The following is a 12,500-nucleotide window of genomic DNA, read 5'->3' as shown; positions in this document are numbered from 1 at the left end:
GAAGAATGTGATAAGGTGTCAAAGAGAAATTAACAGTGATTGGCATTAGTGGCAAGTGCCCAAAGTGCCATGTATTGATAATGTACCCAGTTAGACATTTGGAGTGTACTGTGTCAGTGCACTGAGAATTCATATGCACATATTACCAAATAAAATGAGGATAGCAACAATATTGTACCTACCTCATAGAACTATTCTGTAAGCTGTTGGTAAACATGACTAATGTGATTGCCAGTTTAGATCGATGAACAATAAAATGTAAGTTCCAGCTATTACCTAGTTGATGTCAGTATTGTTTGCTATCAACTGTTCTCTCTTTTGGGAACCAACAAATTTTGCAGACCAGGTTTTATAGAGGGATTGCATGTTGTAATGTGAAGTGAGCAAAGGTGGCTCCACATCCACAGACTACTCTTTTTGATTGACTGAAAGAGACTGCATGCCAAGTGTCAACTGAAAAATAAATGTCTCAAATATTGGCAAAAGTTTTCTTTTCAGTCTCATTTGAGAAAATGAAGAGTTGGTGAGATCTGGAAATGTTAGCCGTGTGCAGAGTACCAGTAAATCAGTTACTCTGCCAAATGCACTGTTTTTGACTGCATCCCACAGTAAGAAGAGTATATTGCATCACAACACACTGCATGTGTAGTCGGGTATAGACACAGAACAGAAGCAAAAGCTTCATGAAACAAAGCTCATCCTTACTACATTCACAAGTAATTGTTACCTGAATGTGTCTCCTTTTTTTGCTATTGTTTGTATGCTATTCATAATCCACTAAACTGCATAATTCACTGATGAACTATAACCTGCACTTTGAAAAACGCTGCTTATTGCAAGATTTTTCTGACATCAATTTCAATTTTGAAATATAGTTTTTATTAGTATAAATTTTCAAAATCATGTTTGTATTTCTAACTCTGGCCACTGGCTTAAATTATTTTTCTCTTCTGTTAATCAGGTATCAACATGGTTTTTTACCACCTTTTCTGTCTCAGGACTGAAGGACAAAATCCACCATGTGGACAGCCTCCACCAGCTCTTTTCTGCCATATCACCAGAACAGATTGACTTTCCTCCTTTTGTCCTTGAATATGATGCCAGGGTAAGAAGTACCAGGAGTTCTCCCTTACCTGGTGTAGTATCTTAACTATGCTGTAGGGCAGTGCTTGTGAGCACAACATCCTTTCATTATAAGATGATATTAATCCAATTAGTAAACTTGATAGTATCATTTAACATTCTTTTCCTACAGTAACTTTAGGAAAATGCATCATCCTGACAGGGCTTTTTCCCCAGTAAATTTTTCAGTGGGAGATTTTTCTGTTGTCGATTTGAAGCCATCCTTGCTTGTATTGTCAGCTTTCTGCTACCTTTGAAACATACCTGTGCCTAATTTTCTTAAGATTGAATGGCTTTTCATCTATATACATAAAGCCAGAGGAGTCTATTGGTGTCTGACATTTTCAGCATTAATTGTAAACATGGTACCCTATCTTAGTAGTCTTTACCCTACTAAAAGTTTCATTTTGCTAGAATTTGTATAATGTTTTTAAGAGCATCAACTAATAATATTAGTATTATTACTTATGGATGCATTTATGAATCTATTACTTACACACTTATAAAGAGCTACTCTTGAATTTCATCCAAGTTCTAGTCCATTGTGTTTATTCACACTATCACTTTAGTAGTTGGAAAAAAAAGTAACATGCTTGGGCAAAAGATCATCAATCTTCTTATTTAATTGTTGCTGATTACATATCTTTATGCATGAATCAGGGAATATATTTGAAGGTTATATTAAGTTTGAAATGAATTATTTCCTAATTATTGTACAACATGTATACAGTAAAATAAATATCCTACAAGACATTTTCTCTCTAACATTTCTCTAACTTCAGCTATGATTTCTGTTCCCCTTTATGTGAAGAACAAACTATTTAATGTGTTCTAATTTCATGTTTGGCTTTTGCACAGAGAGGATTTGTAATTGAAGCAACTGTATCATAGATACAAAGGTTGTTGAATATATGGGAGAAGAAAAAAGAACATCAGTTTGTATTTATTGCAGATTACTGGAGTAGCAAATGGCTTTACTGTTATTCTTTCCAACTGTACATCACTTTTCTTAATATTTAAAAAAAAAAATGGATAGCAGGAAATGTGAAAAGCACTAAAAGACATTTTGATACCAAAAATTTGGAATGACATTTCAAAGCTAGTGTCTGGATTTTTAATTTATTTTCTGGGGTAGAAATGTACAAGTTGGGTTGTATGGATTAGAAAACCCAAAGGACCATTTTTTAAGCTAACACATTTTCTGTATACCTAAGGATCCATAAAGCAGGCTTTGATTAGATGTCAACACCATACTCAAGCTTGGTTTTGTTTTTTTGTTTCATTTGATTTAGGTTTTGTTATGTTTTATGTATCAGATACAGGCTTAATGAATAATGTGATTAGTGAAAATTAAATAAAAATAACCTATAATCTAACACTTGGGTCATTGGATCATCTCTCTGTACCTGTACTAGAGAGCTTTCTAAAATTGATATATTAGGGCATCCATATATAAGGGCAAAAGAGAAGAATAAAAAGAGAGAATAAACAAAAGAAGGTGTCAGGAGATGGTGTGGAAAGGGCCGGCAGAGGGCTGATCACTAGATGCTGAGCTTTACATGTTATGCTGCAGTACTTTGGCTTTGTAGTCACTGGGGAGTGTTCTGCAAGAAGAATGCCCATTATATTCCGGTTTAGAAAGATGGCTAAAGAGACAGCATAGAGAAGGCCTAGAGAAGGGTAAGACTATAGTCAAGGAGACAAGTGAGAGGCTATTAGAGAAGACAGGAGGAGAAGTGAGACTAGAACTAGGGCAGTGGTAGTAATAAGGGCAAAGATTTGAAGATCTTAGAGATATTTAGAAATGGACATTTTAGGAAATAAAATCCACAGCATTTGGTGACTGAGTAGCCCCTAGGGGGGATGAAGGAGGAAAGATGCCTAAGGTGACTACCAGTTTCTGCTTTGAGAGACTTGGTGGATGGTTTTGCCGCCACTGCGGAGTGGCAGTTTGGAGGAAAAGCACTGGGGGGCTTGGAGAGAAGAGACAGGCGATGTGGTCAGTTTCTGACACATCAGGTTTGAGGTGCTCCATGGGGTGTTGAGGTGGAGGTCCAATAGTGGTTGGATATTACCTTGTAAGGAAACATTTTCCTTTGTTAAGAAGAATTGAAGATACAATTACAGAAAAGGAAATGAGTATAGAGTTAGTTAATTTTAGTGTCATGTTCAATTGTGCTTTGCACATAGTAGGTTCTTTATTTGGTGAAGGTATAATTTGATGTTGGCTGTTGGCAAGTTTCAGTGGGCTTCTGTTTTTCTGAGTTTTATGTGGCTTAGAATAGTGACATAAGTTTCACAGGATTAAAAGATAACTTTGAAGTCAATTAGAAGGTAATTTTTATCTATATAGATCAAAATCGTACTGAGACCATTTCAGAAGGGGTACTAGTCAGCATTCTTATAACTATAGTCAAAGAAGAGAGTATATACATTTACCTGGTAACAATTCTTCAAAGTTCTATAATTGTTTCCAGAAATAGAGAAAATACTTGATTGCTCAGCAGTCTCTTGCACAGTGTGAGACTAATATAAAAAGCTCTGTTTCATAGCATTAAGAATTAGATTTGCCCTTCTTACTTTATCACAATTTAATATAGATATGAGAAACCTAGAAAAATATGGTAGTGGAATGGAATGGAGAAATCTTAAAGATGGATAGTGAACCATTTCTTTTCAGATGAACTTCAGAACAGATTTATGTCTTCAAGCATGTTTCTGAAGCATGGCTTCCATGTATATTGAGGATATGGGAGTGGTTAGTATAACAGATTTTGATGGGAAATTCTAAAATACCAAAAGAAAAAATTTTTATTATTTTTTTTCAAGTATCCTGAAATGTAGCCAGTCCTACTATTTGTTTGTTTTGTTTTGTTTTGTTTTGAGGAAGATTAGCCCTGAACTAACTACTGCCAATCCCCCTCTTTTTGCTGAGGAAGACTGGCCCCGAGTTAACATCAGTGCCCATCTTCCTCTACTTTATATGTGGGACGCCTACCAGAGAATGGCTTTTGCCAAGTGGTGCCATGTCCGCACCCAGGATCTGAAACTGGCGAACCCTGGGCCGCCAAGAACCGAAACGTGCGAACTTAACCGCTGTGCCACCGGGCTGACCCCTACTATTTGTTTCTACCTAAATTTACTTTTTGAATCTTTTTGATACTTGGTCAGATTTATAATCAGAAAGTAAGTTTTTCTAGATATCCCCTTGTTTCCTAGTTATGGTCCCAAGATCAGTTCCTGCTCCAGAGCGTGTGCTCTGAAGAATGGCAGATTCCCTAAGTCACTCAGATAGCATTTAACTGCCTACTCTGTTCAAGACTGGATAGATTTAATGCTCTGTAATAACTATATTGTAAATACACCATAAAGCAATGCTATTTCCATCTTACCTCTCATTCTCATTCCTAACTATTATTTTACATTAATGCTAAGCATTTTCTGCTTGTGGTTTCCTGAAAAACAAGTTATTTATCAAAGAAATACTTTCCTTAAGAAATGAATCTGATGTCTCGTAAATCAAATCTAGTGTTCAGCCACCAAAAGTTAACTGTCTTGATTTTTATTAAAATAAAGTTAGCCAAAATGAGCTCAAAAAATTTCCACTTATGCTGATTTGTTGCTTTCTGCATTTGACATTAAATTTCTGGCATTTAGTTCTCCATCTTGATCTTGAACTAAACGCCCTAAGAACTATAATTGTTGCAAGGCTTGCCACTTAGGCATGTCATGGAGAAGACTCATTTCTGCCAAAACAGTTATTGTTATTAAATTCCTCTGTGATAATTGTCTTTGTTTCATAACTCTGTGTTAAAATTTGGCACACAGTAAGACAACACAGTCTAACAAAAAAGAATCTGGGCATTTGATTTGAATAGACATGAATTTAAATTCAGCTCTTCTTGTTACTAGCTAGGTGACCTTAGGTGAGTTATGCAATCTGTGTGATCCTCAGTTTCCTCTTCTGTAAAATGAGGATGTTACCTACGTACATGGCATGTGAGGATATAAAGGGATAAGGCAAGGAAAGCACTGATAAAGTGTCTGGCATATAGAATACTCAATAGTGGTAATATTAAAAAATATTATCACCCTGCCCATCTCTACCTGCTTTACACCAACTCTAACTGACTGCAGTGGGACTACTCTGATGACTGAAAGCCCGCTCAGGGCCAAGCATGTGCTAGACATTTTACTTACACTATGTCATTGACTGTAAATCCCTTTCTTTCACATTGCTGATTGAATTGGTGTTATTACTTAATGTTCTTGTCTTTTTTCTTTCCACAGGAAAATGGGCCTTACTATACATCTTACCCCCCATCACCAGATTTGTGACCTGCCATCTTTCAGTGCTACTGGTTTCCAAGGACATCACTGTCTCCACGAATCACTACCTATTGAAGTGATATTCATTTTTGCTGTACAGATCCAGAGAGCCTTTTGTCCCCACCTCTCTGGTATTTTTTTATTGACTGTATATTTTCTGGCACATAAGCAATCTGAAAATGGTAGGCCATTCTGAACTGCACATTTATTTTAAATTTGTATATTTGTATCAAATGAACATGTTCGTTTTTAGAGAGTTGTTAATAGAAATTGGGGAGCAACTTTTGAGTATCTTCAGTTTCCTCAAAGGACACTGAATTTTCCATTAGATGAGCCACCAATGTCATTCACATCATCTCTTTAACATTGCACGCTTCCTTTGTGTACTTAAGTATTTCTCAAAATATATAGAACCAATGTATGCTTACTGGATGCATTGTTTGCTTCAGATCCTGGCATTACATTTTATACAGATAATTTGGTTATGATAAAAGAGAACTGTCTGGGACCAAGGATGTGGAAGTGTATCCGATCAAAAATATCAAAAGCATTAGCAAAACATAGGTCTTAGAATTTTATTGCACCAGTTAAGATTAAGATTTAAGGACTATAGTTCCTTGGATTATATGATTTGTTAAGATTGCCACTGTTCTGGTCTCAACAGTAGGGAAAACAAGACTGTATCTTCAGCCTTTTCCAATAATCATGGGTGATTTGGTCTCCTTATTCAAAAGGACTGTGCATATTAGTACTCTTACATGAAGGGCATCCCCTAAGACTCTGTCAGTGAGCCTTTAGAAAGTGTGCTGTCTTCCCAGAGTTGTGAATGATTTTGTTTAGCTCTTAGAGCTACTCCCTCTAATGACATTTCCTAGCAATGTCTCTTGAGTTGCCTGCCTCAATATGTTGAAGTGCGTTGCAGTGAAGAAAATTCCAGACCACTTTTGACACTCAGGCTCTATTTGTGCCTTAGCTTGCTTATGAATAAAAATTAGGATTATGCTACCTACCTCACAGAGGTATCATGAGGATAGCATTTAGAAAGGGCTTTTGATGTCTTTGGATGAAAAATGCTAGAGGAGTTTGTGTGATGGGGTGTCTTCAATTAGTTTTTTATTTAATAATAATAAATATACTGAGAGTGCTACAAGGCCCTCCTCTTGTCCTTGGCACCTTTTGAGTGATTTTTCTTTTCTTGGGACAAGAGCTGTTAGTGCAAAATCCCAACCCTGAGGACCTCCTTCTGCTTTGCCCAGAATTTCTTCTGGCTTACTCCTCCCCCAGAGCTACACTTTAATGAGAGGCATCTGTTAGCCATTTTAAACATTTCTTCTTGAATTAAGGTCAAACCATTATCATTTCCATCTGGGTGTCTTCGTATTCCTTTTGATTCCTACAACCGCCCTCCATTTCCCTCACCCCATCATGTATATTGACAGTTTGGGGAAGAAAAAGTAAAAGTCTTCTGTTCTAATGTGCTCAGAATTGGTGCTTCCAAGGGTCCCATTTCCCTATGCCCAAATTATTTCTTCAGTGGATGTAAAAGAAACATACTTCTCTTCATTTATGTTACAGAAATCCCCCTATAGTTGTCTTAACCTCATCCTATATCTTTCCATATAAATAGGAAGGGGCTTTACATTTCTTAAACACTCTTATCTTTTGCATGTAATGGACACGTTTGCCTTGTGTCAGAAATCAAAACTGCTTGTTCCCTATATATGCTTATTTGTTAAGGACTTCCTGTATGTTCCCTAGGTCACCATGTCCGGACAGCCAGTCAGATGTCTACTATTAGTTTTCCTCTCAAACAGTACTCCTTTAACCCTTGAGCCTTGAGCTTTAAAAATCGGAAAAATTAGCTTTATCTTCTCCAGTCAATTGTTAGGTCATATTTAAGGTATCTTTTCACTAGGAGCAGTTATAAAAATATGTCAGCTTTTCTTTGTTAAAGCTGAACTTAGCTACCTTAAATTGGCATCTGCCGTGAATCATTTCCTCTATACATAATAGAAGCTGCAAGCTACTTTGCCATTTGAAAGGAAACATATTTATATGTACAGTTTCTTGTAGGCAATAATTTTGAGAGGATCTTCCTTTGGATTCATACCGGTATATTAATGTTTAGTAACACAAGGAGGATTCTACATATACTGAGATTCTAGTTCAATTGATGTCCTAGGGTATAAAGGTAGTATGGAACTGTATATCAACTGCATTTCATAAGTTAATTGTGACTAAAGATAAGAGCCCCTCTGCTCAGTGAAACTAAATTTGATATGAGACGAAGTTCATGCTTTTAGAGCTGTCTCAAGTGTTATGTCCTGAGGTTGTTTCAACGTACCTGGAAGGGGAACACAGTGACCTTGATGTTGAAATTATTAAGTTACATTTAGTATATATCTGCCTTTGTCAAAAGGTTGGGTAGGCTGGAAAACACGTGCCATTTTCAGGAACATATTAGATGATAAAGAGGTGACTGTGTGGAGATGACCATGAGCATCTGATGTTAATTCAAAGCACTACCCAGTCCTTAAGTGCAGCAAACTTGAGTTACACCAAATGCTATTTGAATTGAGGAAGAAACAGTTTACAAAATATTAACTAACTTATGCAAGGCATAATATGATTTTTAAAACAAGTATGTTTCTTGCTTCAGCATATATTTGGATTCTTAACTCATCTATGTTCACGTTTCTTGTTAGCAAAAACGACCTCTTGAAAAAACCTCAGTCTTTATTGGACTCTGATGGCTTAGACACTGGGTGGTTCATATTTTAAAGATTTTCTTTTCTTTAATATATATATATCTTATTTAATTGGCTGGTGCTCTATTATATTTATTTTTTCAAAAGAATCCATCTACAGTAGTTTGAGACTATGCAACAGGATTCTTAGACTGTTTTTGGTAGGAAAAATGCATGTAGATTTTTGATCAAATATCTGAAGTCTAAAAGGATTAAAATGTCTCCCATTTCTGGAGAGGGATGAGTATAATCACTCTAGTAGGAAAACGTGGCTTGCCTATTTCTACCTGTTTTCTATTTGCTTAGATATTGTTTAATGGATTCAAACTATAGATAATGGTTAATCCTTTCTTTGCAACAGTTAATAGGAAAGCAATAAAATGTAGTTTCAGTATAAGCCAAAAATCAGTTTCCCCTGATACATTGTCAGTGTATGTATGTAGATAGAGTTTAAATTGCTTAAGATGTGAACAGAAGTTATTAGAATTTGACAGACTGGAAGGAGAAGGATTGTATGATTCTAGGCACAGTGGATTGGTTGTGTTAAGGGCCAAAAGGATTTCAAGACGGCATATAAACCTGTAACATTGGAGTTAGCCAGTGAGTTTCAATTTTGGTTCTCTTAAGTTATGGCTATCATAATCAGCATGCACTAGTGTTTTACCTGTACTGGCACTAATATGCCTCAGGGTATGTAATTAACTCTTGTTGTGTGATTGCTTGAGACCATGAAGGATAGAGGAGGGTTCTACCTGTAATCTAGGTCGTATCATAAACCCAGAGAGTTTAAGGATTGCCTATTAGGCCTAACCATATATACATATACATATAATATATACATACACTCATACATACGTATCTGTATATATACACACACAGTAACCTGGTTGGTTTTAATTCTTTGCATGTGGTTTCTGTAGCCCATGTGAAGAGAACTTAGGGCAATAAATATGATTCTACCAAAATAGCCCTTAAACAGATAATGTCAAGGTCATTTTAGATATTAGTGGCTCTCTTGGATATTAGTTGTTAACTTTGTTTTCTATGCTTCCAGGAACAGTATCTTAGAATCTTTTTTTAGTACAGCATGCCTTAAATGTGTAGGGTTCACTGAGTTCAAGAAAAGCATAGGTGTTCTCTAGATGAATTACACTAACAAAATCGTAACTGCTGAATGTGATCTAATATTTTTGTTGAACAGTTAAAACTAATATATTTTATATGCACAATCATATTTTTTTTGGTAGTATGTTTTGTTAGTGTAAGCACACAGTCATTATAAACTGAGCCAGGACTTTGTCAGACCAGACAGACCTTGTGGGTCAAAATGTTTAAATAAAAGCTTAACATAGGTAAATGATTTTAATTGCTTTTGGGCAAAGGAGACCTAAAAATGTTTTGATTGGTCTTAAAATTTGTTTATTCAAAATTCAGAAAGCTTTTATGCATATTTTGCATTTAAAAGTATATTTTGGTCTTTCTGACTTAGGATCTCTTTTAAAGAGGATCCCCGCTCTATGCATATACAGCCTATGAAGAACTCGTAGCAAAACGGTAATGTTTATTTCGAATCACCAGGTTAGGACAGTCTTTTTTGGCCATTTATACCTGGCACTTCTCCAATCACCAAAGTTAACCTACAGAGTAGTAGAAAGTGCAGCGAATTTTACTGTCAGCTTTCTCTATGGAGACCTAGACTAATGCTTCTGAAACTTTAATGTGCATATATTCAGTCAACTGAGAATACGTTAAAATGCAGATTCTGATACAGTAGGTCTGGGGTGGAGCCTAGGATTCTCAGGTTCTAACAAGCTCCTAGGTGAGATCAATACTTCTGGTCCCAACACCACACATAGAGTAAAAGAGCCTAGTCGATATTTAGCTTCCATATTTTCCCTGTTTGGGGTAAAGGAGACAGAACTATCATTTTCATTCCTTCTGTGGGCCAGGCACTCACACATTCATTGTCTCTTTTAATCCTCCTACAAACCCTGTGAGGCAGGTGGTAATAGAGAGAGGTTAAGTGACCTGCTGGAGCCCACACACACATGCAGTGTAGTATAGAGCAGTGTTTCTCAAACTTGAATAACACGCATCTCCTTTTAATAAGGAATAATTCTAACTCCTTTTTACTTCATTTATTTATTATAATGTTAAGTATAGATAAACATAAAGCTACATATAAATGCCTTATGCTTACAGCTCTTGCACAAGTATAAAACCAAAGGAAGTTTACAGATCAGACACAAACAAAACTATAAAATTAGTAAATTTAAAATGATAGTAATTAAATATGATGGATGATGATGTTTTGCCAGCACAAAACCGTCACTTGTAGTTTGATTATGGTACTGAGTGCTGTAGTACGTGTTCTTTTTTTTGGTGAGGAAGATTGGCCTGAGCTAATATCTATTGCCAGTCTTCCTCTCTTTGCTTGAGGAAGATTGTCACTGAGCTACCTGTGCCCATCTTCCTCCACTTTGCATGTGGGACACTGCCACAGCATGGCTTGCCAAGTGGTGTATAGGTCTGCACCCAGCATCGGAACCCACAAACCCCAGGCCGCCAAAGCAAAGCACAAACCCAACCGCTACACCACTGGGCCAGCCCCTAGCACCGTTCTTTTGAGTTCAGCACGCACCTTCTACGATGTGCTATGTGGTGAATCAATTCACCCACTGTTTTTCTCTGTTTAGACTATTACTTGCATTTGTTTAGCACATAGTTCTGTTCTTTTGGTCTTCATCTAGCTTGAATGCATCATTTCCTATTAAGTCAGCCTCTACCTCCATGAACCTCCCACACAACTAAAGCAGAACCTGGCTTTAACATGCAAGTAAATACAAATGCAAACCTAGGCACTGAGACCTTCTGGCAATATTTGATTTTAAGGCATTTTTCCAGATAATTCAGAACATGAATATTGAGTATTTTAAAAATTTTCATCAACAGGAAAAATGTCTAATTCTCATAGTAAACTTATGGATCCTCCGCCCTCTGCAAACATACAAACACACACGCTCCCCCACTCCCTTATCTCCCTCTCTCCACCAGAATTTCTAATGGTGGTTAGTAGCGTTGGTACTTCGGCTTCTGACACACTGGCGTTCAGAACTTGGGCATGCTTCTCAGTCTTTTCTGAACCTCAGTATTTTCATGTATTAAACAAGAGTGATAATACTTAGTGAACAATTAAGAGAAATAAATGCAATAATGTTCATAAAGCATCCGTAGTATGTGTTTATAAATGGTAGCCATCATTGCTTTGATTAGAAATAATAACTAACATTTGAGGATTTATTAATGTGCCTTCAACTTTGCCAGCTCTTTATATGTGTTATCTTATATATTTAGTGGTAGAATCAGGATTCAAATCCAAGTCTAACTCCAAAGCTCATGCTTTTAATAAAAATAATTTAATATTGAACATCAATCTAAGTTGTTTATTTAAAAGTTTACTTAATCTTAAAGTGTATTTTCTCAAAAATATTTATTGTAAAATTAATGATATTTCTATGGAGGGGAAATGGCTAAGGTACCTTTTAAAAATTCTATGATGTACTAATAATCAAATTGACACAAAATAAATATAAATTTCTTTTAAAGGCTGTCATGCCAGGTTGTGGTCAAGTAAAGGGAGATTAGAACCCTTAGGCTCAACTTGTGCATTATTGTTCTCTTGCACAGTTAAGATCTAAAACTAAGGATAACAGATTCTCCTTGAATCTCAATACACCTTTTTTGCAGAAAAAGAATTTTCCGCCACCAGTATTACCCTGTTATTCCTTGACAGTTCTGAGAAATAGTATGCAAACATCTTAATTTCACTTGGGAAACATTTTAAAAAATTGTTCTCACTGTCCTTTAAAGTAGTATCTAGTAAGTTTTCTATCTTTTCTTAGTTTTTTAAAATAAATTCTGGAGTTCTAAAAAATGGTAAGCACACTTGTAGGCTAGGTTTTTTATTGCTTTGCTTTTTTCTTTAATTGGGTGATGGGAGAAAATAACCAGGAGAGAGTTGTAAAAAGAACTCAGTTATTTATTAACAGAGCTAGTATGTATCAAATTCAAATTCTTTCCCTGCTTTACTAAAACATATTTATACAAATTATTAAAGTAGTGGAGACACATGAAATGTGAGTCTGTCATTGAATTTTGTTAAAGTCTGCTTTAAAAGTATTTCCCTTTGTGCCATCTTATATAGAAGCGTGATAATAATCTATGTTGTGGAAATTATTGATTCTTTTTCCCGTCCAGGCTCTTTCCCTCATCTGCAAAGTCTTTAAGTTCAATCAATGCATG

The 12,500-nt window shown here is 36.0% G+C and overlaps 1 protein-coding gene across 4 annotated transcripts in view; it reads left to right on the top strand.

Annotated features, from left to right (window-relative positions):
- The window catches only part of GDAP2 (ganglioside induced differentiation associated protein 2), a 70,673-nt gene extending 59,981 nt beyond the window's left edge, over positions 1–10,692 (top strand). For all 4 annotated transcript variants that reach the window (XM_046645083.1, XM_046645084.1, XM_046645081.1 and 1 more), the window contains 2 exons: positions 962–1,105; positions 5,413–10,692. In XM_046645083.1, coding sequence (XP_046501039.1) covers positions 962–1,105; positions 5,413–5,460 — 192 coding nt within the window. In that variant the 3' untranslated portion in view covers positions 5,461–10,692. The remainder of the gene's footprint in view (positions 1–961; positions 1,106–5,412) is intronic.
- The last annotated feature ends 1,808 nt before the right edge of the window (positions 10,693–12,500 follow it).

This window comes from Equus quagga, chromosome 18 (genome assembly GCF_021613505.1).
Source record: "Equus quagga isolate Etosha38 chromosome 18, UCLA_HA_Equagga_1.0, whole genome shotgun sequence".
NCBI lineage: Eukaryota > Metazoa > Chordata > Mammalia > Perissodactyla > Equidae > Equus > Equus quagga.
Note: the sequence above shows the minus strand (reverse complement) of the source record. Positions and strands in the feature narration are given on the sequence as shown.